The sequence below is a fragment of the Notolepis coatsorum genome, assembly GCF_963971535.1.
Source record: "Notolepis coatsorum genome assembly, chromosome: 4".
In the NCBI taxonomy this organism is placed as follows: domain Eukaryota; kingdom Metazoa; phylum Chordata; class Actinopteri; order Aulopiformes; family Paralepididae; genus Notolepis; species Notolepis coatsorum.
In genome coordinates, this window is record NC_140168.1 from 47165657 (window position 1) to 47190230 (window position 24574).

Sequence of the window (24574 nt, forward strand, 5' to 3'; positions counted from 1 at the left end):
TAAAAAAAAAAGAGAGAGGAACTCACCGATGACTCTCATCAGCCCGCTGATGGCGTTGTAGTTCATGTTTTTATTATGGGGCTTTTTTGGGGCGCTGTTGTGCCCGGAGTTGAAGTTCGGCCAGCAGATCCCTGAGCGTCCGCCTGGGAGAGAGGGAGAAAGAGAGAGAAAGAGAGAGAGGGGGAGAGACAGAGAGAGGGAGATGGAGAGAGAGGGGGAGATGGAGAGAGAGGGAGATGGAGAGAGAGAGGGAGAGAGAGAGGGGGAGAGAGAGAGAGAGAGGGGGGAGATGGAGAGAGAGGGAGATGGAGAGAGAGGGAGAGAGGGGGAGAGAGAGAGGGAGATGGAGAGGGAGAGGGGGGGAGATAGAGGGGGAGATGGAGAGAGAGAGAGAGAGAGAGAGAGGGGGAGATGGAGGGAGAGAGAGGTGGAGATGGAGAGAGAGAGAGGGGGAGATGGAGATGGAGAGGAGGCTATAAGGATGGACTGTTTTGTAGAACTGATTGTTATCTCATTTACACTGCAAACCAATTGAGATTATTTCCCTCCCCCCTTTCCTCGGAAGCAACAGCTGTAATTGGAGGATCAAGAAAAGGGGGCCGTATTACCGTGCAACAAGTAGAGTCCTCTACCTAATTCGAAGATATTGTGACATGTATGGAGATATATATTAATATATATACACATGTATATATATCATATATTTTTTTTCAATTGTATTGACTAAGGGAAAATACTTCACTAATTTGGCAGATTTTCTTTGTTTTTATTGAAGAATCGTTTTCTTTTCTTTTCTAGAATCTAGTGTATACAATAAGCTGCATCATGCTTTGTACAGTGTATTCAAAGGAAGGGTCAGTACCATTAGGAGCTCTGGGGGCACGATGTGAACCACTGCCCTGGATGTTAAAATCGCTCAAGGGGACGCCCGCTGAGCAGTCGAGGTGGGGACTGGTGCCTACAATCAGGGCATTCTGGAGACAGAGAGGAAAGGTTACTCTTAACGTACAACATACTGTATATATGGTAAAAGCACAACCGGAAAAAGGAGAGGTGATGATGACGAGAGACTAGTTGAGACTGTCCCCTCTCACCTGGATCTTGACGGTCTTATCAGAGTATTGGTGGGAAAGAGAGGGAGGGCCGTAGATGAGAGGCATGATGCCCATTCCGTTGTCCACCAGGGTCACATTGTCAACTATCACATGATCCGTCCATGTCTGTGAGGATAGAAGGAGAGAGGAGTAAGTGAAGGAAGAGGATACGTTGTATTTTCAAGTCAGGTGTTCCTTTATTGTTCCCCTTGGTAGCGTCATAGCAGCACGGGGGATGGTGGGTACAGGCTGTAAAGATAATAATAGAATAGAACATAGTAATAGTAGTGGAATGGCAGAATTCAATTTATAAAAATAATAATAGTATACGTGGTATATATCGTAGTAGCTCATACAGTATATAATATCACTTTGTATCAGCCGCACTACATCTAGACGGAACAAAAGACCCAGTAAGCACCTGTTTCCTCCCCTCTTACCTGGAAGTAGATGCCGTAGTCGAAGCTCCTCCAGATGTAGAAGCCTCGAATGAGAGAGCAGCCCGGGAGGCCATCTTTATTCATGTAAACGCCATATAGACCGCCGTGAGCCTCGTTGTCACGCCACTTCTCGTTCTCGTTCTGAACACCTGCACATACAACACTCATGTGAGGGGGAACCTTGTTCCTGGAAGACTTCTTCCCCATTATCCACTATCGCCATGTTTATTTCATATCACCACACCCTGTCCTCTTGCATTCGTTTGTAGTTTACTCGGTTTATTTGATCAGGGACAGTGCATATCAATCAACAGTTATACATTTATAAATGAATACAGTAAATATGCCAACATTAGCAGGGTTGCTAGTTTTCAGTTGTAGTCCCTGGGCTAGATGTTTAAGCGAGACAGAAACAGAAAAATAGAAGGACATTAAAGCTAATATAAAACAGTTTAAAACATATTCTGTACATCCACTCACTAGGCATTCATGCATCTATAAAACATAATATTTTTTTTACCTAAGCATGGTTCACCATCAATGCGATATGCAACCCTCTCATAGCCCGCTACGATGTTCTCCTGCAGCACCACGTTCATCCCCTCATTGACCTGAAAATTGCATTTGAAATTGAACAGGAAAAAAATCAAAGGTGGTTTGCTGAAATGTTAATTTGAACAAAAATGTGAAACATCTCTTGTAAAAGGTGTTCTTCATCTAGTATGAGGTGTTCTTCATCTAGTATGAGGTGTTCTTCATCTAGTATGAGGTGTTCTTCATCTAGTATGAGACGGACCTCAATGGCAGCGTTCCATTCAAAGTTGAAGTCCTCCTCTCTGTCCTGGTAGGATCCTGGCCACAAGCTCATGGTCACCAAGTTCCTGCGAACCGCAATCCTGCTGCCCCACACTCTGATACCTGGAGGTGGTAACGCATCGTTAAGACTCCCACACTGCTGACGACCACACACATTTACATTTCACACCGTGTGGAGCGCAATATGGTCGAGAGCCTAAGGCATTCAAGTGACTTCTCTTCAGACTACCTTCTCCAACGGTGTAGAAGATGACGTTGTCGTCGACGTTCATCCCGGAGGTGCCGAAGACTCCAATGGCGGGAGAGAAGCCGTGGTGGAAAGCACAGCCCTGAACGTAGGACTCGTCCTCCTCAACCTTTCAGACGCACAAAACACAACATTGGTCGTATATATCTATAATATATACTGAAGTAAATTTTCTTCAGCTGTGTCAAGGTGCAAATACTGTATTTTGACGTGAATCATAGGCAGGAGTATTAATGTAAATCTGGTCAGTAAATCAGTGTTCAGTCCTTGAGAGTCATGTGATGAACTCTAAACTAAACATTGACATGTGATTAATGTGAGTGAGTTGTGTTACCTCTTCCAGATTGAGGAAGGCCACAGAGTAGCGAGGGTCGTTGAAGTCTGGCCAGCCCAACTGACCGGAGCGGTAGAACTCCACATTCCTGATCTGGGCTTTACCTTTTGGGGACAACAATTATGGGAAAAATAACATTGGTTTATTAAGAAAAGGTGCAAATGCATATTGAGTAACTACACTATGATAGTCCTGCTGCTGAGTGTTATCAGATATGCATGCCCATATTACTACTGTTCAAATATTCAGATGTATCGTGCACAGAAATGGTAGTAGTGGTTAACAGCCCTGCCCCTAGAGCCACATATTTTATGCCTATTCTTAAGTCTGCACGTTTCTGTCAATTGTGTGCTGATTTTATGCCTATGTTCATTTTATACTAATTGCTGTGGGGCACTCTGGACTGCGGTCCATGTGTGGAAAAAAAGTACTATATAGATAGTTATTCATATTTATTATTGTTATATTGTAGAAATGTGTGCATTGAAATGTCTGTAAAGTCTCGACGACATTGAAAATGAGGGTGACCTCAATTGTCTTTTCGAGAATAAATAAAGGTTTGAATGAATGAACATGTACCCCTGTTGGCCTATATTTAACACCATCTCTGTGTGTGTATTTGGGTCCAAAGTTTCAAATCTACCCTTACAGATTCAAATATACACTGTGGCTTGTGTAGAGTGCGTTTCCCCTACTCGCCCTCAATAAAGAAAACTAAAATACTAGATTTGCTTGTATATCAAGAACATCGTAACACTTTCAAAAGCAAAAAAAGAGTAACCTCAGATAAGAGTTTGGTGGTACATTGGTCTACCTACCTTTGTAGTCGATGCCAGCCCATGAGAAGGTGCCCACCACCACCCTGGCTCCAAACGACTCCTCCAACTGGCTGGGTAGTGTTGACCAATGATCTTGATGTTCCTGGTCAGGAGACCAACGTCAGCTTGCAGTTTGTATCTCTGTGTTTGTGTTAGAAAATGATTCTCACCTGCAAAGAGAAGAGAGAGAGAGAGAGAGAGAGAGAGAGAGAGAGAGAGAGGAGAGAGAGAGAGAGAGAGAGAGAGAGAGAGAGAGAGTGAGAGAGAAGAGAGAGAGTGAGAGAGAGAGAGAGAGAGAGAGAGAGAGAGAGAGAGAGAGAGAGAGAGAGAGAGAGAGAGAGAGAGAGAGAGAGATGAGAGAGAGAGAGAGAGGAGAGAGGAGAGAGAGAGAGAGAGAGAGAGGAAAGCTAAGTCAGTAACGGAACACTGAAACAGACCAAAAGATAGCATCAAGGTTCAGCTAGATTTTCAGTTTTTGTATCTAATATAACATGCATGTAGTTGATTTCTTTATATATCTACATCATATTTTGGACGCAGTTCATGCAGAATGTTGGAATTCTGGCGATGTTTGCTGACCCTAGTAGAGTAGATGTTCTACTGACCGACATGAGTGTGTACCAGAGACTGATTCAGGGTCAGCATGGTTTTGTTTGCAGACACAGCAGAGATCCGATGGGTCTCTGTCTCCCATGCGTTGTAACTAGTGGTAGAAATGACTACCTCGTCTCCAACCTGCACACAAAACAAACAGAATAAATAAAGGAATGGAGAAAATATGATCACTCAGAATGTAGACAGACAGACACAGAGACACACACACGCGCGCGCGCGCACACGCACACGCACACACGCACACATACCTGCCAGTCTACAGGTTTAGCCAGGGTGAGTGTGTTGGAGCCGGCAATGGCAGTTCTGGTTAGTTTGGTGTGGTACACACTGTGCGGCAGGCCATAGAGTTCCAGTGTACCAAACACACCTATAACACACACAGTGATCAAATATATTGATGTTGATATTAACATGGTGTTGATGTTTATGCCAATGTCACTGTTAATAACTATTACATCAACACACAGGGCTGGCATGAATTATTCTAAGGATTCATAACCTTACTCTTCAGGGTCTGCTATACCAAAGACTTCTGTCCACCACAATAATGGTGATTATCGGTAAGTACCTAGGAACTAATGAGGGACTATAGTATTATGTTACCAAACCTTTCAGAATGGCTTGTTTCACTTCCCATTGATGTGTTCAGCAAATAACTATCCATTTGACTCTCGGATCCCTATTTTATACCTGCTTACCTTCAATTCTATGAGGTTAACTTATCAGTTAAATAATATTTGTTCCTATTTGGTCTTACATTTTCTCATTAGGTATTCAGTCTTTATTTATGCCACCTAACGTGTAAACTGTTTGAACCTGATATGGTTCCCTTACCCAGGACCTTGGATCCCTGGTTGGGCCCACTGGGCAGAGGCCAGTCAGGGGTGCGGTGGTTCCCCCTCAGCGTTATGTGAAGCTCTCCTCTGAACGGCTTGTTATCCGAGCCTGCTATCAACCTGCCACCCTGTGGGGAAACAACCAGAGACGGATACCTTATGGAACTGTCAAAACAGGGGAGATAGAATTCTTAAAATCCAAAGCAGTTGGAGCCTTTAAGCAACAATTGTGTCATATTGTATTGTATATCACAACGTATAATATCTCAATTTCATATCATCTAATCATAGACCAACTCATATATCACATTACATCACATCTTGTTTCATATCTGGGTAATGATAACAACAACAATAATAACAATAACAAACTGAAAAAGTCAAAGTGCTTTACACATGATAAGACATATAATATATATAATAGAGCAATGGAGAGAACACCAGAAGTCACAAACCATGCTGAGAAAGAGGAACAAAGTAATATACAGATAAAACTATCCAGAATTACATTTAAAAAAAAACTATTTGATCTCCTCAGACAAGCAGTTCCAGAGCCTAGGGGCCCTTATGGAAACAGCCCTATAGTCGCCAGTGTAGACAGTGGGATGACCAATAGGGTCCTGTCCGAGGATCTCAGGGTGATCTCAGGGTAACCAGCCACCAGAGGACTGACCTGGATGGAGATGTAAATGGCGTCCAGCACCACCGTCCTATATTGGGGTGAGGTATCGTTCATGGTGTCCGGGATCTCCAGGACTCCGATGACCTTCAGCTTGTTAAGGGGAGGAGTGTCGCTGTCCAGCACAACCCATGTCCCTGGTGGAGAGATTCAAAGAGGTTGTTTAAGTAGAACATGATAACGTGTTGTTAAGCATTCTCTACGCAACCCCCACACTCTATTATCCCTCAAGATGAGGATAGTATCATGTAACATAACACAACATCTGAGCTGCCTGGAGGTTGATAGAGCTGTTACAATGATGTAATTTCCTTTTTGGAGAGGATACACTTGGATGTGTTCAGCCCTGACAAAACGTAGCAAAACGTTTATTTAAATGGTAATTACATCTTCCACCCTCAGCCATCTGTAAAAGTGTGAGACAATAACTGAATTATATTTGAGCTGGAACCAAACTAGTTTTATCTTTTTGTGTGTGCAGTCAATAGATTTTTTTTTTACTAATTAATCGCACAAAAAACACAGAAATGTGTTCCATCTTCATGTCAGATGATTTTCAAAAAGGTGAATGAGTCAATGCAAAAAAAGAACAAGCAACGATACTGCTGAAAGTTCAGAACGTTGAAAATGTTTCACTCCATAGATTCATCTAGATTAATTTTTTAACGCTTTAAATAATTAAAATTAATCTCAAATTAAAGCATTAACTTTGACAGCCCTATTTTTTTTTACTACGTAAAGAGTGTTTCTCTACTCTATCAAGCTAACTATGAGATTCATGCAGACAGCTGCTGAATATTGTAAACAGTGACTGAGTATTATGACTGATTTATGTAAACAATGGAGTCTAACCACACTCTGCTGGACAAACTGTGATGACACCATTTCTAAATTACAGCAAGCATTTTTCTCTGCACGATACCGGTATGTCTGTGATAAGCCAATAATAGGCGGATTAGTTTAGTTTAGTTTATTTATTTAGCGCATTATTTAAAAACAGTGGTAGGGGGATATGATTATTAAATCGGCCGACCAATTAATACTTGGCCTTATGCCTATCATTATTACAGTATATGTTAAACTACACTCTAGGTTACGTTTATAGGCCCTGCAAAAACCAAATAAGCTGATACGTACAAAATACATATCACTACAGAAATAATATGTAAGTTAAGTCTTTTACATTATTTTACTACTGATGATGTAACAAGGGGTGCAACTGGACATACTGTATCAACCTTTTCTTACTATATTCTATTCTTGTATTTTATTCTTATTATCCTGCCTGTACCTCTCTCCTCCCTCTCCTGTTGCCACTATGACACTCAAATTTCCCCACAGGGATTAATAAAGATCCATCTTATCTTAAATTACTGATGTGCACAATACAATACATGAGATGTTACATGGGTGGAAAATGTAAAGACATTGAACAAATCAACAATCCCCCTATTAGTTATCCCGACTGTTATGTGAACCAAGATGACAGTTTGGAAACATTGAGGTCATTACCTGTGGGGATGACCACATCAGCGCCCTCTGCTGGTGCAGTGTAGTTATTCTCTGCCGAGTTTCTCCAGAAAGAGGCATTGGACCAGAGGCTGCAGAGAGAATCACATATTAAAGACATGTTAACTAACTGTTAAACTACCTCAAATCAACACACAATGTAAAACCAATGAGATAAGATATTCCTTTAATGATCCCCTTAGGAAATGCAGGATAGCTGGTGGGTTTCAATGCATTTGATAAGTGAGTGATGATGAGTGAGAGTGGGTCAGCAAGCATACACGAAGTCTGCAGGTCTGCCGCTGGGCAAGGGGGCGAGGGTGGCCGGGGGAGGAGGCGTGGGCGGCAGACAGTTGGGGAAGAAACAGCGGAACACCTGGAAGTTCACGGCCACGTCGACCATGGAGGGGTCTACACTGGCACGACGCCTGCGCGACATTTTGTTCCCAGCCACTAAGAAATAGATGTAAAAACGACAGTGAGTGGTAAATATATTGTGTATATTTCAGGGATATAATCACTAATCCACTTATTGTTAAGTGGGGTTAATAATTAATACCTGTATATTATGATAATACTCACAAACAGTACTGTATTTGCAAATCTGGTATGTCATAAATGTATAGATGTAGCAGTACTGACTATCTGTATGTCATGTATGTCATATATGTCCTGATGAATTGAAAATGGGGGACCCTGATGTAAACAAGACGAAAGTATTTCTCTGGTCTGCATCCCCTTAACAATTGTGTGTATTGAGCTGTACTGTATTGTACCCATTCTGCAATCTGTTAATAAAGTTTTCAATCAATCAATCAATCAAAGTGGGGTCCTCCGATATAAAAATCCTAATCAAATTAAAATGACACTGGACTACTGCCTACAGATTTTTTTCTCAGATGTAACTATGAAATCCGTTCGGCTTGCGTAAGTAAACATCAGTAGCCTGTTAAATGAAAGACACATATTTCTATGATTTCAATGTTGGGAGTCAAATAGCCCCTTTCGGGACTGTGATGCACCGAGTGAATACACTGATCATTATACGATCATTGAAAAATCCTACAATTAAGTCTGTCTCGCTTTTCTTTATCAAAACGCTTGTCGTACAGGTGTCGCAAAGACATTTCAAAGGTACTCACAGTTGCACGAGGGTTTCGGACAGACAAACGCTAGGGTTTGAAAGCTTGGCGTTGCTAATAAACATTTAAACAAATTTTATAAACTGGGCAACATGGCTTTATTTCCAGTGATTCCGGTGATCACAGTGCAGGCGCATCAGGCACCCAAAGCCGTTTTTGAGCCGTGTTGACCAGTTTATAAAATTATTTCAAATGTTTATTAGCAACGCCGAGCTTTCAAACCCTAGCCCTTGTCTGTCCGAAACCCTCATGCAACTGTGAGCACCTTTGAAATTTCTTTGCGACACCTGTATGACAAGCGTTTTGATAGAGAAAAGCGAGACATACTTAATTGTAGGATTTTTCAATGGTCGTATAAGGGACGGTGTATTCACTCGGTGCATCACAGTCCCGAAAGGGGCTAGGAGTCAAAGGAATTCAGGAACAAACGTTGGGGAATTGCTGCCGTAGCAGGTTATTACCCTCAACCATCGGAGGAGGATCAGTGTTCCTGTATATTGAGCGTCTTAACTAACCCATGTAGTAGAGGTTATTGCTGGCCTCATTAAAGAACCAGTCCCCGTTCTGGTTGTTGCTGTAGCTGAGAGGAGCCACAGAGCCGTTCCTCACATCCACGATCCGGAACCTGTCTGGGCTCTGGGTGAAGTTGTGGTTGATGATCACATAATCTTGCGGCTGGACACGGTGTGTGTAGAGGAGGGGGGGGGGGGACATGCATGCAAAACATTTGTGTGAATCAAACATTTTGGAGTTATTTCTTTGGAAATTAATAATTTAATAGATAAAATATTCCATCTGAAATTGTAAAGATATAATCGATTTAGATATAATGAGTTCCTATTACTACCTCGGATTATTGGATTATTGGTAACACTCTACTTTAGGAGGCAAAGAGGCAAAGTGATAATGATTAAGTACCTACTGTATGTAGTAAAGATTAACACACTTGAATACACATTTGCTTCCCAATGACACATTCAGTAACATTCTGTCCATTTTACTCTCAGACCTCCTTTTTCTACCTGCGTACCTCTAAAAGTTAAATGTTGAATATAATTTAAATAATATTACTTCTAGTTTGCTTTGTTATAGAAGGACCTGTATTCCTGGTGGGTACCTTGAAGCCATAGAACTTAGCACTGTAGCTGATGTTTGTAACGTGGTCCACATCATCAAAGTACCAGTTGTAGGTCTTGCGTGAAGGCAGCATGGCCATCCAACCAAGAGGGTGGGTCATCCTCTTCTTCAGATATGGAACCACACTGCTGCCTAAATAAAAATTATAATAATAATAATATTAAACATTTTAAAGGGGAACTATCTTATAAATGGCCTTTTTGAGTGTTTAGCATTGTTTCCTAGCTATGTGAACTTATATTAATATGATCTATGTCTCAAAATTCTCATATTGGCGCATTCTTCCAATTCTCCTCTCACAATATTCACCCTCACTGAACTGAGTAATTTGAAAATGTGCGCGATATGTGATGTCAGAAAGACACCGCTGCATGTTAATGTTCAGATACAAGAACAGCTGCACACAGGCCCCTGCACCCCAGTCCACATTAGCTCAAAACGGCTCGAGATCTTGAGGTAGAAAAATGCTGTTTTTGAGGACTTGATTAGAAATACAAAACAATGAATAAAAAAATATATATATATTACAGAGGTGTTCCATAGACTCACAGGAATTGTGTAAAAGTGCCCAAATAGTGAAAGAAATAGTAAAATAGTTCCCCTTTAAGTTCATGTTTTCATTGTCACAAAACCGGCAGTAGTCAAATATTTTCTATAACAGTTTGACAAGTTTAAAAGGAAAACCACCCTAATAACAGATAACACATATTTATCTTGGACACTAAAAGTAATTTTTTTTATCTCCATCTCAAATCATTGTCAATGGAGCAAGACATTTCTTTATCCTTATGATAACATCACAGATTAAATGGTTTAATTTTTGGGAGAGTGTTGCTTATGTCTGAAAATATTGATTCAACAATCTAAGATAATAAAAAACAACATGTCGATTTGGATATATTTCGATACTGGCTACGCGTCTTACTCGCCTTATTGGACTAGCTCGTTTATACCTATTGTATACCGAAATTTTCGGACTATAAGCCGCGCCTTTTTTCCCCATTTTTCGACTCTGCGGCTTATATGACTTACGTGACCAAACCCGAAAATGTAAAAATCGAAATATTGCTTTTTTGACTGCATTGAAATGTTATTTATCTGTTCCCTTATTTGCTAAACTTAATACAACTTGTAAATGAGTTAATTCTTGTTATTTGTCCGACAGTATTGTGTCCCAATGCTAATTACATTATGGTAATTAAACATTAAAACACCTGCGGCTTATAGTCCAGTGCGGCTTATTATATGTACACATCATTCAATTTAGCTGCTGCGGCTTATATTCAGGTGCGGCTTATAGTGTGAAAATTACGGTACATTGAAAGTATTTCTCATGCACCTTACATCTATCCAGCCACGCCCACTTCCGGCTACATATTATAACCCTGTGGCGTGGCTGTGCTCCCCCTTCTCGTTCTTTCATTCGAAAGTTTTTTGCTCAGTAGCATCTCTGCAGTTTTGAGAGTTAGAGATAGTTATTAGTGTGTTTTTAGTTTGGAGATGGCAACGCCACCAGCGCTTCCACCACTTGGCCTCCACCGCTCATCGCGGGGGTTCCCTGGACCGACTGTCATGGCAGTCAGGTGAGCCCTGCGTGTGGTGGGGATTTTGAGCCGCCCGGAGGCCGTGGTGGGCCCCTCTCGTATGAGGAGGACCCCCGGCCCTGGTGTCCCCGCGGAGTTCAGCCTGGCGGCTGCGTCTTCATAGGGCCACCATCCGATTCCTCGCTGGTGTGTTGGGCCTAGCAAGCCCCGACCCCACGAGACGCAACTCTGGAGGAAGAGAGACGGCAGTCCAAGCTTTGTTCCCTCTTCCCCAGACGGACTAAAGGAAAGCAAGGAAAGTGCTGGTGCTTGCCGCGCGTCACAGAGTTTCTTCAGACCAGCGATCCCTCTGGAAGATGGCTGAAGAGTGACAACGTGCGGTGGCGAGCCGAGCTCAGGTGAGGCCTGGCACGGTGGCACACGGCATTTGAGGCTGTCACTGTCGCCCATCTCACCGTTTAAGCGGTAGGCATGAGCACCGGACAGACTGTATTATATTCCACTTGGCACGCTCTGGTTAAACCCCCCTGCCCCGCGGTCCGCGGAACTTGTACGTGGCAGTCAATGTGATAATAATACTGCTTGCCTCTCCGAGTTTTGATTGATTGATTGATTGAAAATTGTATTAACAATGCAGTGCGGCTCAGTACACACAATTGTTGCGGGCGGACCGGAGAAAGACTTTTGTCTTGTTTGCATCAGGGTCCCCCTTTTTTCAATTCATCATAACATTGTTTGGCTCAGCGCAGTCCACGAGGCGTCGTGCAGCACATCGAGGCTGTACGACCCCGACACCAAGGAGAGCGCACCTCACGAGGCGGCAGGAGATGGAGGTTGCGGGACCGGGCTAAAACGCCTGTGTGGCCGCCTGTGTGGTCAGACAGGCGGGAGTACGTCTCTGCCAGGTGGCAGTCGAGCTCTGCTCTTGCTAAGGAATCTGCCAGCTTGGGGCCCCCTACATTTCCAGGTGGAAATGACGGGGCAGATCGAATGTCACAGGGGGGTTTCCCACCCGGCGGTTCTGGTTGCGCCGGACCGGATCGGTCTAGCCCGGTGTCCGCCAGGCGGCGGTCGAGCTCTGCTCTTACTAAGGAACCTGTCAGCCTGAAGGCCCTGTGCATTTCCGGGAGGAAATAACGGGGCACACCTGACGTCACGGCGCCCCTGTGTGGCTCATGGTCAAAGGAGCAGCACGTCTCCTCCAAGCACTGTGGAGCCCTGCTCTCGCTAAGGAACTTGTCTGGGTTAAAGGAGCCATCCTCTTCAAGGAGTGGATGTCTCCCCGGTATGCCAGTGGTCACACGGCGTACCGGACGTCCCCCACCCCCCCCCCCCCGCCTGGTACACCAGTTATGGAGGTGCGGCTGCGTCAGAGACTCAGGACTCATCCTGAACCCCCACCTACCAGTCAACGTGGAACTCAGTGGTCGTGACGAAGGGGAGGTGGTGTCACAGACAATGCCTGGGGAGGACACGTATGCCGCAGCTTCGTTGTCCTCACCAGGTCCCTTTGGCTCATGGACCTGACAGAGAGCCCCGTTTCTTGTGCGGTCCATGGGGCTGGAACCGCCTCTGCATCCCGTCGCTAGGTAACGGGCGGGATGCGTGGTGAGGTAGATGCAGGTTTTTTTCACGCGGTCTACTCACTTTGTGCGTTTTTTGGGTACTGCATCCTTTTTTCGCACAGTCGGTGTTCTATCCCTCCACTCCTTGCTAGGACGAGTGTGAGGGTCAGGACCCTCCCAATTTTTTTATGGTCATAAAGGGCACCTCAGGGGGTACATTTATCGGGCCTACGTGCCTTGCTCCGCCCATTAGTCCAATAAGGCGAGCAAGACGCATAGCCATAGCCTATCTCGATGTGATTTATCTAGAGATATCTACCGCATGGATTTTAGGTGTTAATGAAGCCAGCATAGCAATCTGGTAGATGTGGTGGAGAAGATAAAGGGTAGCATATGAACTTGTAATCCCTGATGTTAATCGGAATAGTGGATGTATAGTCCAAAAGGGGGTCCTGAGGGGGGGGGGGGGGGGGTGGAGGGGGAGGGAAGGGGATGGAAAGAGTGATGAAGAGCGAGCAAGAGCATATGTATTGTATTGTATTGTATTTATGTCTTTCAATCTACATTTATTTTGATTTAATTACTGGACTGTCATTATTGTTATTATTATGTCGTCATTGTCCTGTGATTTATCATAGATTTCTACTATTAATGTATTGTTTGTCTAGTTTTGTGTAAAAAAAGGGAAAATAAAAAACATTTGTTAAAAAAAAAAAAAATCGAAATATAATATAGTTATATGAGTACTGGCAAGCGTCTTGCTTTGCGCCCCTGAGGACCCCTTTCGAATGAAACTCAGACTCTGAAGGGAGAGCACAACCACGCCATGGGGTTATATGCATAGCCGGAAGTGGGCGTGGCTGGATAGATTGTAATGTAATAGGCATAAACAAGCTAGTCCAATAAGGCGAGCAAGACGCTTGCCAGTACTCATATAAACTAGGGTTATAGGATAACCTTCATTTTAGGGTGTATTATTATTATTGGATTACAAGTGATTATTATTACCCTTTAATTACTACATGTAAAAATACCCAAACATTATATGGGATGTACAGTGATAAATCTGTGGTTGTTGTTTTTTTTCTCCATACCATGTGAGTTGGTCAAAATGACATCCTTGGCATCCAGGGAGGACGGTGAGGGCTGATTGAAGGAGAGACGGTGGAAGTCCACAGTGTCGTCACACACAGCGCCGGGGAAACCCAAACTCCACTCATCACTCCTGGAGCAGTGGGCCGGGTCCAGCAGGGGGCTCATGGGAACCACCTTGTAGCCCACATTTCCTATGGCCAAGGAAAGAACGTGGGTTAATGTGGAGTTTATTACCGGTATAATGACAGTATAGCTCGACTGTACAGACCCTGAGATAATACATAATAAGGTTGCAATATATTCCTTATTTTATATTATTTATACTGCTTTACTGATTAATTTAATTTGATTTAATTATCTTGTTATTTTTGTTATTATTATTGTTGAAGTACTGTCCAAGGCCCTGTTCCTTGTACGTGGCAGGATAACTTGACATAAGTCAAGCTTTTCAGTTCCACAAAGCAGGTTTGGCTAAATCACTATGGCAACAGATCGAGAAAATGTAACCTGCTCCAGAGCATGTTTACTTGAGTTAGTTGGATAAGGTGGCCTTTCCCTCGCAAAAAAATAGCAGCTCCCTTCCTCAGAGATCCCATTATATCATTCTGAATAATGTTTTTGTGCTTAGTTTTTCTAGAGAGGTCGCAAGCAGCCGTGGGGGGGTCGTGAGAAGATTTCCAGAATGTATTGATTTCATAGAATGTGTGAAATAGGCCTATAATTAAATACAATTAAAATACATTAAACTGGTAAAAGAAATGCTTTTGAAATGTAAAATAATATACCTAAAATGCTGATAATAAATCATGGATTTACTTTGTCCTAAATAATGCACGTTATAGCTATGGTGCATGCGACACACACTGTGGTTATTTTAATAACGGAGCATTGCAAATGAAAATTCCGCTGGGATATTTTGAATGAATGAAACTTGGATCCGAGGTTATTGTGGAAGGCCTACTGGGCGTTTGGCTCTGATCCGTTTCATATTCTCCACTGCGGATGCATTTGGTTAACCGGAGCGCACGGATTGTGTTTCATTCAAGCATAAATTGAAGCGTCTTTACGCGTGGATTGTGGATGTGAATTACGAGGAATTTGAATCTGTGGATTTTTTTATTGTATCACTGTCACACGTTATTGTGATATTGTAACTGGGATTTAAATGTCTGATGAGGAGATGCGCTGTTTAACGGACTTGATGACGTGGACGTGGGAAAGATGAATGAGCAATTGCAAGCCTTTGATGTTTTGATTAATGAATTTCAGAAAATGCATCAATCTGTTCAAGCACTGTTATCTGATGATGAAAAAGAGGGTGATGAACATGACTGGTATAAACCAATGGTTAATCAATTCAATGCATTTATGGACAATGTCCGAAACAGATTAAAATCTGATTAATAGTGAAACTGTTACTAGCCTTATTAGTGTGTATTAGTGTGTCCGAACGTTTGCATGTTTCAACCACCTCCTATAATAGTGGGGTTCGCTGCTCTCTGACACCGTTATTTCGGGGGTGGCGGCATGAAAACTTTGGGAACCCCTGATCTACACATACATGTATAGTACATGATACCTAATATCCTCATAAGTATCTATTAATTTGTATCAATTAGATACTCTTTGGGCTTGTTTTTATCTACTTATTCTGAAAGAGTTGAAATAAGAAATAATATACATTTGCCCAACACTTACTCATTTAACTTGTTTGGCGATATTTTGCCATGCTTCTCGTGGTGGTGTCTTATATTCCTCATAAGCGTTCATTATCATCTCCTGCTCGTCAGCGTTGAAAAAAAGACGCTCTTGCTTTGACTGGAGTTGCCATTATTCCGTTAGAAAATCAGGATTTCGGTGATCGACACGTCCCCATTTTCAGGTAAATCGGCCATGCGCAATTATCCTGATTACTGAAGTCTGGTTCGAATTAACGAGATTGTTTGAGCCCGAATGAGCCTTACTTCAATCATCGGGTTAATTGGACTTTTTATCGACTTAGTTGAACCAGGTACGGGGAACGGGGCCCTGTGATGTCTTTATTATTATTACTGTATTGTGTTGTCTGATTGATTGATTGATTGATTGAACATTTTATTAACAGATTGCAGAATGGGTACAATACAGTACAGCTCAATACACACAATTGTTAAGGGGATGCAGACCAGAGAAAGACTTTCGTCTTGTTTACATCACAGTCCCCCATTTTCAATTCATAACAGAAAAACCCTGTTATGTGGTATGTGAAAAGAATATATAATAATAAGAAATTTGATCACAAAAAAAAATAGTTGCAATATGCAGTAAAAGGAATGAAATATGAACCATTTGTTGGCATGCTTTTGGATACTGCTGCAGAGGTTTCAGGTGTGCATTAAAAAGAGTAAACAGTGGTCTTGTTTAGCTCAATGGGTCGAGCATAGTACTCACAATGCTAAGGTTATGTATTTTTAAATTTTTTTACATACTTTTAATCTATTTTATGTAAAGCACTTTGGATTCCCTCTGTATAAATTGTGCTATATAAATCAACTTGCCTTGCCTTATAGGGGTTCGATTGCCATTGGAGCCACTTATGCTAAGAATGTATGCATTCATAGTATCGTCATCATCATTCAGTTTTTATCATCTAAATCAGTTGCCTTTCTGTTTACCATCTTGATTTTTTCTTTCTTTGTTTCTTTGTTTTAAATATCTTTAGTGTTAGTGTTTAACCTGCACAATCTGTTAAACCAAACTAAACCTATGACACTATATCAGTGTAATCACCTGTGAGGGATCCGTCCTCGTCCACCAGCTGAACCTCGTGCTCCCACCTGAAGGCTGCCTTGTTAGTGGAGGTGAAGTACTGGATACCGCTGAACCGGACCGCCCAGCCGCCACAGCCGTGCACACACGTCCCGTCGATCTTTGTCACCCCGATCGCCGCGCAGGAGTCACGGTCAAAGTTGACAAACTTGGTATTGAGGACGCTCATGCCGTCGGCGAAAGGCGTGATGATGCCTCGGTGAGTGCAGTAGTCGCCTCCCAGCCCCAGCTCGTCCACGTGACCCACGATGGTGCTGTTGGACACCATGGCCCCTCCCTCCGCCCCAAAGCCGCTCACCTCCCGCGGCATGATGCGCTTGGCCTCTATGCCGGCCTTCTCGTTGTTGACCATGACGAAGCCGTTGAACTGCACAGCGCCCACGTTCACCCACTCTGCGCCCTTCTCGCAGTTCCAGGTGGTGAGGGTGTTGAAGACGGCGGGCTCGGGAGTGCGGGAGTTGCATTTGCCCTCCTGCATGGGGAAGTAGTCTTTGAAGATCCAGATACCGAACCAGCCCTGAGAGTGGACCGTGTTGTTGGAGAACTCCCCCAGGGGGACCCTCTTCTGGCAGATGTTGCGGTCGTAGGATGGGCCGTCGGGGTGCTCATGCATGCGGTACCAGAAGCCAAAGTGGGTGCCGCCAGCGGCGGCGTTGTGGCGGATGATGTTGTTAGGATTGGTGACCCAGTAGGCGGCGGGAGTGACGTCATCGTTCAGCAGGCTGGTGCTCTGTTTGACAAACACAGCCAGGTTGTACTGCAGGACGTTGCCCGTCTCGATGCCGTCCTCGATGAAGAAGGCCCCGCCCATGATGTTGTAGATGACGTTGTGCTCCACCAGCAGCCGGTGGGTGTTGTGGATGGTCACGGCCCTGTTGAAGGTCTGGTGGATGGCGCAGCCCCTCACATACGACTTGAAGTTAATGTCTCCCATCAGATGCCAGTGGATGGGGTACCGGCCAAGCTTGAAGGCCTGCCCTGCATGGAAAACCTATGAGATGCATGGATTAGTTAGGATAATAGTGATACATTTCATACATACTCTAACCTTGAGATTATGGCTCATAAATACATGCCAGGAAGTCTTGGCAGGGCAAGGATCCTTAATCACCTCAACATATTCCAGTCTTCCAATAGCAAGGTTCTCGTTGGGTCTGGGTGCGTGGAACATGATGCAGCCTCCAAACTGGTCGCTGCCCACCTCCTCACCAAACCTGCCCTGGAAACAGGTCTGGGTGGCAAACTCTCCTACAGCACACAGGAAAAACAGTTACCCCTCCACCATCACTTATTATATTACGTGAATTATAAAGGATAATGTGCATATTTGCTGAGAGACAAACAATATGGTTATTGTCATTTAAAAAACCATCACTGAAGCGTATCCAGTACCTGTGTTGAAGCCGTCAGGGCAGGCCTCTATCTTGTCGTTCCACTCTTGATGGGTGGAGCCCCGCACCACAATGTTCCTGGTGAGGAGGCCCACCTCGGCCCGGCCCTCAAACACCGTCCCGTCGGGCAGCGTGACGGACACCCCGAGGTGAGTGTACTCCAGCGGCTCGGTCAGGGTGAGGGTCCTACCCTCGTTCGACACGGAGGCGACTGTTCTCACCTCGTTCTCTCTCTGGCTGTGCCTACAAGACACACACTCAGGAGTTAATTGACCATATTCACACGACGGCCATTTTGCTCTAATGTCATGTTCAGGTTGGGATTCCTTTCCAGGGTGCACTTTTGAAGTGCCCAAAAATGTTTTCTTTGGAAGGGTTTAGCGAAAATGCATTTGTTTATGAAGTACTGAGCATACGACTTGGATTATACTGCACAGGTTGTGAGAGAGTTTGTAAACGTCTGTTTGATATAGTTTGGCTGTTAAACCAAATCTGCTTTAACTTCAATTCAGCAAATATTTCTAGTTATTTGGGATTCTACGTTCACCATGGAGAAAAACGGCCATGAATCCAAGGTATCACGGGGTGAGTAATTGATTTTTGGGTGTAGTGCTCCTTTAAAAATGTAGTAAAAGTGGCAAGGTTTAAACAAAGTAAATGTGTATTGTAGTTTTGTTCCTTTGTGTTTTATTGTATAGTGTGTAGTGTGTGTTTCTTTTCCCCGGCTTTCCCCCCTCCTTCTCTGTTAGCTCCTCTCCTACAGCATGACAGGGGGCGTGGCTGACGAGGTGGCACACCGGCTTCCACTCATCTCATCCAAACTCCCAGACAATAAAACCCTGGTTTCATCTCCACTCCAGTGCCAGATAATTCCGTCTCGTCAGTAGAGTACCCAGTGTGAACCTTCTGTAATTTTGGTGAACTTTTGTGCACCGGTAGTTTTTGTAAGTTTCGTACGCCTCGTGTTTTCTCTTTCCCCATGTAGTTTTGGTGTGTCACTCTGGCAGCTCCCCGGCTGCTTTCTTGTCGTCGTCCCCCCCCCCCCCCCCCCCCTCCGTGAGGATTAGTTTGTGGACGGATATCCAGTGGTTGGCCGGCGACGATCCAGCCGGTATATCCATTACATAACCCCTCAGGTGTATGATCTCTGGGGAACTGAGCATTCTAATGATTATGTAACAATCGCTGCCGGTCATTGAAACCTATAGAGTTGTGTGAGTGGTACATACAGTATGTGAGATCATTGTGTACCTGTGGCCTGTGGAGGCGATGACGATCTCCTCCCCGGCCTTCCATGTGACCTGCTTCATCAGGTGCAGCGTGGCAGAGCCATTGGAGGCCGTCTGGGCCAGGTGGGTCCAGGGTACAGGGATGGGAATACCTGGAGAAACAGGTTTCACAAAACAATGACTAGCACCTTAGCGTGAGGATTACTAATACTAAGATTCCTGCGGGACCTAGACCTCAAATTACTTTAGTATGTGACGTAATGACATGTTAGCAGGGGGATTAGAAGATGTAGTCATGACTCATGACTACTTTGGCTCTATTACCTAATTCAAATTATAAGTGAATCCACACTATTATTGGTTTCTACAGTAGTTGGTTGTAATTATACAGTGAGATCTGTAATTATTTCAACACATTTGATGTGTTGGCACCACACCCGCTCACTTACAGTACTTTACGTTGGAAATAACACAATGAGGTAAAATGACTTAATGAGGTTAATAATGATACGTTTAGACTTAGACCCATACCATGCAGGTCCAGCACCCCCTCTCTGACACCCAGTGTCTTGGTTCCATAGACAGGAAGCTCTTTGGAGCGGAGATTTCCATGCAGAGTGATGATAGCTTTGTGCTGGAACGGCGCACCCTCTTGGCCGATCTGGAGATGTCCTCCATTTGTGATCAGGATGTTTTCTGCCTGGAGCTCGATATCAGCCTCATCAAACACCAGCGTTCCTCCTGAGCACAAGAAAACAACACAAAACACCTAAAGACACAACATATAGTAAGGTAATCCTATTGCAGCAAACATTGACAGAGGACTTAAAGCTGCAATAATTGTTTTCTGACCACTAGAGGGCAGCAAGGAGACATGTTAAAGTCACAGCTCACCCTCTCTCTAAAGACTTGTTGCCAAATAATGATCATTATAAATACATCACATATAAATATAACACTGCCTCTCTGTCTGTGAAGACTTTCTCTTGGACATTTCCTGGTTGTTAAACAAGGTGACAATGGCTAATTAAATACTTAGCTTACAAACATAATACTGTTCTGACAGCACAATATTGATATAATAAAGAGATTCGCTGAAACAAAATATATATTTTAATGCACAGGTTTATCAAATATAAGAGTGCTATAAGTGATATAAGAGTCTTTAATTTTCTGTTTATACTATGTTTTTACCTATGTTCTATTTAAAAAAAATTATTCTGTATTTTATTCTATTAGTATTAATAATTATTAAAAAAAATTAACTATGTTTTAACCCTGTAGCACTTTGGGATCCTAGTGAACGAAAAGTGCAATACAAATACAATTTATTATTATTATTATTATTATTATTATTATTATTATTATTATTATTATTATTATTATTATTATTATTATTATTATTAACTAAATAAATAAATTATGAATAAATTAACCCTTTCACTACCACACTACAGACGGTTAATCGTCTGTAGTGTGGTAGTGAAATGGTTAACCTTCTGTAGTGTGGTAGTGAAAGGGTTAACCATTGGTAATGTGGTAGTGAAAGGGTTAACAGCAGACTGGCCGCTGATGGTGAAGGGTTGATTGAGTTGAAGACACCATGACTCGACCACACCTTCTGATAGCTGGTGGTCATGATACATTTTGAAAATGTGAAAAATGCGGTCTGAAAATAATTATTGACGATTTTAACATGCTTACCAACTGTTTCACCTGTTTTATAGCAACACTACTATCACCGACATCTAAGAAGGGAGATGCCCCCTTGAACGGCCCTTCTAAGGTTTCTCCCCTCCACATTGCCTGTGGTGCTTTTTTCCTATTGCTAGGTTTTTTGTGAGTTTTTCCTTACCTTCGCGTGGGGTATGTCTGGGAGTGTTGCATTAATTTATTCATTTATTTATAAAAAAAATTTGTGGACTTCATGGTGTTTTTGTTTTCTTCTTGATTTATTATGATGTTTCTTCTTGACTTGTTTAAAGAAGACGTGTCCGGCCCATGGGGACATTAACGTGTGTTGTCGGGCCTTACAAATAAATTAGATTTAATTTTATTTAATTTTATTTAAGTTTTGCTACCTTTAATGAGGAGCATTTTGAGCACAGGGGTACTGGTGTCCAGCAGAATGGTCTGGCCTTCAGTGATGACAGCAAATGTGCCCTTCTCTGGAGGAGACAGCCCTCCCCAGGTGTACCTGGACGACCACACGTCAATGTAGAAGAAATCGGCATTGTCCTAAAAAGCATTAAGAAAAGCATACTGTGAAACATAGTGGCATACCTTTCTACATTGTTTACTAAGATAGCAGTCAGATCATTTAATAAACAATGTGAAATTAAGCTATAATGTTCTAAACTTAAGTTATTACACAGTAAAAACTAATTTAAATAAATTATGTAAAAAATACAAAAAACGACTACTTCATTGAATATAATCTTAATCTGTCCAAATACTTTGTGAACCCTAAAATGAGGGGATTGTACATACAAAAAAGGTCAGTCTAATTATAATGAAGTTAAGAGGACACAATTGTTGAAAACTCTCTCTCTCTCTCCTTCCTTACCATCATGGCGATGCCTCGGTTTCCGATGCTGACCCGGACCTTGGTTTCCTGGGAGCGGCGCTGAGCGTTGGTCACACAGATGATGTGTGTGTTGTTGGCAGACTGGACGTCGCAGACAGATCCCGCGATGGTCACATTGATCTCATTGATGTTGGAGCTTTATAGAGAGAGAATGAATAACGTACACTAATGAATAACAAAACAGAATAAAAAGGTGCTGTTACTGTACATGTATCTTATTTTGTGTTCATTCATTATATGTAGTACATGTGCATCTCAATAAATTTGAATATCGAGGAAAAGTTCATTTATTTCAGTAATTCAATTCAAAAAGTGAAAATCATATATTATATAGATTCATTACACACAGAGTGAAATATTTCAAGCATTTATTTCTTAAAATGTTGATGATTATGGCTTACAGCTAATGAAACCCCAAAAGTCTGTATCTGAGAAAATTTGAATATTACATAAGACCAATACAAAAATATATATATATTACAGAAATGTCGGTCTGCTGAAAAGTATATGCACTCAATACTTCGGTCGGGGCTCCTTTTGCATGAATCAATGCGGCGTGGCGCGGAGGCAAGCGATATATTTCCTCAATATTCAAATGTATTGAGATGCACCTGTATATATAATATATTATATATATTTTTGTATTCATTGTATTATTTGCGTTGATGTTGTTATTTTCTCATCAGGCCACCCTCACAGAAAAGGTTTTTAACCTACTTATGTTAAAGTAAATTAAAAACAAAAATAGTCATTGAGTTTTATCATATCCCTCAATTTGGCTACTTGCTATGTTGGTGACACAAATAGCTGAACTCATTCTATCGTTACACTTGTTGTCGGTTGCTCTGGGTAAGAGCATCTGCTGAACGCCTTGAATGTAAATGTAAATATAAAATTACAGCGGTTGTCAAATAAAAATAAATCTCAATACAAAGATAAAAAATAGACCTGAGGTTAGAAAACCAAATCTATTGTGTGTTTGTGTAAGTCGAGTGCTTACGGAGGAGCTAATAGCCGTTAATCTAGGTGTGGTATAACCATTGTGCTCTTGGCACAATATGTGATCATCTCCGTGGTGACTCTCCTCCGCTCCGTACCTGAAACCAGAGCCGGTGATTGTGAGACTGGTGCCCCCGGCCGTGCCGCCTCGGCGGGGAGCCACCTCGGTGATCACCGGAGTGAGCTGGGACTTGTAGGTGAAACCATTGCCTAGGTTTGTGGAGTTCAGCCAATTGACGACCTCCACCATGCAGCTCACTTCAGACGCCGAGCCTGGAGGTGGAGAAGACACCAGACACACAAGACCACCAGAAAAGAAAGAGTCAAAATGAGGAAAACAAGGTGCCTTAGAGGTTCCATCTGTGACAGGCCTGTGTCTTATCTCGCATGTCTTGTTATTGTGTGCCGTGCCATAAAAGCAGGGAACTTCGCACAGAATAAGGAACTCTCCCTCAACACACTTAACCGGTTGGGTTAAAATCTTCAATGACGTGAGATCATGAAGATACCAGTGGCGTCGCGTGGGTAAAATAACAGGGGAAGCCAAAAAAAAATTATTAAAAAAAAAATTATTCAATATTTTTTTTTTTTTTTTTTTTTTTTTAAGTCAAGCAGTCACCATGTACACTACAGTATGGCTCGGCGGCCAGTCAAACGTTATTTTTATTTATTTAACAGATTGCAGAATGGGTACAATACAGTACGGCTCAATACACATTTACGATGAATTGAAAATGGGGGACCCTGATGTAAACAAGATGAAAGTCTTTCTCTGGTCTGCATCCCCTTAACAATTGTATGTATTGAGCTGTACTGTACTGTACCCATTCTGCAATCTGTTAATAAAGTTTTCATTCATTCACACACAATTGTATAAGGGGATGCAGACCAGAGAAAGACGTTTGTCTTGTTTACATCAGGGTCATTAATACTGCTGGAGCATTGGTTAATTTTTGGTCCGATTTTTCCTTGCGCGATTTTGCGCGCCGCGTGGGAGCAAATTCGAGACACATATTCGGTTGCAAAAAGGTGTCCCACGGTCTCCTCTATGGCCGTGAATATTTTCACGCGGATCGGAATCACGGCGCGCCCGTGGGACACTTTTCCGTTTCGGCGAGTTTATTCCACGCTTTCTGTTTTCCTTTTCTAAGCATTTTAGGGGCTACATGTGAATCAGTAAAAGTTGCGGGACGCCCAGATGTTTCCACGATAGAAAGCTCGCGTGGATCCCATAATAGGCTCACTTAATACAGCGTTTTTAAAATCACGCGACATTTTCAGGGTCGCGAGCCGACCTTTTCCCCTCGTTTTCGATGATGGAAGTGATTTAGGAAAAGCTTCGGCACGCCGAGAGGTCCCCGTGGATTTAATCTCGCGAGGATCGGGGCAATATTCGGCCCGTGGGAACAGTTACGGGTTAATACAATGTTCAGAGTGCAGAGGGGAAAATATGGCACCTGCCCCGCCTCCAGGTGGAATATTATGCTGAACGTCTTCCTCCCAGCTCCGTTTTAAACTTTTAGGGTGTGGCCAGTGGCAGTCAGCTCGAATCTGATTGGCTAGGATCGGATTTGGAGTTTGGACTCACTCTATAATGCTGGAAGCCTGGAGAAAGAGACCTACCCACTGCTTCTCTCCTATACTAGCTGCAGTAGTGAGCACAGTCTGACAGTGTGTTAGAGGGAGTGA

General features: G+C 42.9%; 1 protein-coding gene across 1 annotated transcript in view; it reads right to left on the reverse strand.

Moving 5' to 3' along the window:
* pkhd1l1.1 (PKHD1 like 1, tandem duplicate 1) overlaps window positions 1-24574 on the reverse strand; it is a 76748-nt gene that overhangs the window by 13027 nt on the left and 39147 nt on the right. The window contains 27 exon segments of the mRNA XM_084313568.1: window positions 27-143; window positions 863-974; window positions 1095-1220; window positions 1535-1683; window positions 2055-2145; window positions 2331-2452; window positions 2580-2706; window positions 2932-3035; window positions 3750-3824; window positions 3827-3919; window positions 4355-4484; window positions 4613-4731; window positions 5199-5328; window positions 5874-6016; window positions 7392-7480; window positions 7670-7841; window positions 9046-9205; window positions 9648-9799; window positions 13871-14062; window positions 16641-17670; window positions 17791-17927; window positions 18072-18313; window positions 19322-19451; window positions 19831-20040; window positions 21381-21537; window positions 21866-22022; window positions 22984-23158. Of these exon segments, the coding sequence (XP_084169694.1) occupies window positions 27-143; window positions 863-974; window positions 1095-1220; window positions 1535-1683; window positions 2055-2145; window positions 2331-2452; window positions 2580-2706; window positions 2932-3035; window positions 3750-3824; window positions 3827-3919; window positions 4355-4484; window positions 4613-4731; window positions 5199-5328; window positions 5874-6016; window positions 7392-7480; window positions 7670-7841; window positions 9046-9205; window positions 9648-9799; window positions 13871-14062; window positions 16641-17670; window positions 17791-17927; window positions 18072-18313; window positions 19322-19451; window positions 19831-20040; window positions 21381-21537; window positions 21866-22022; window positions 22984-23158 (4641 nt within the window).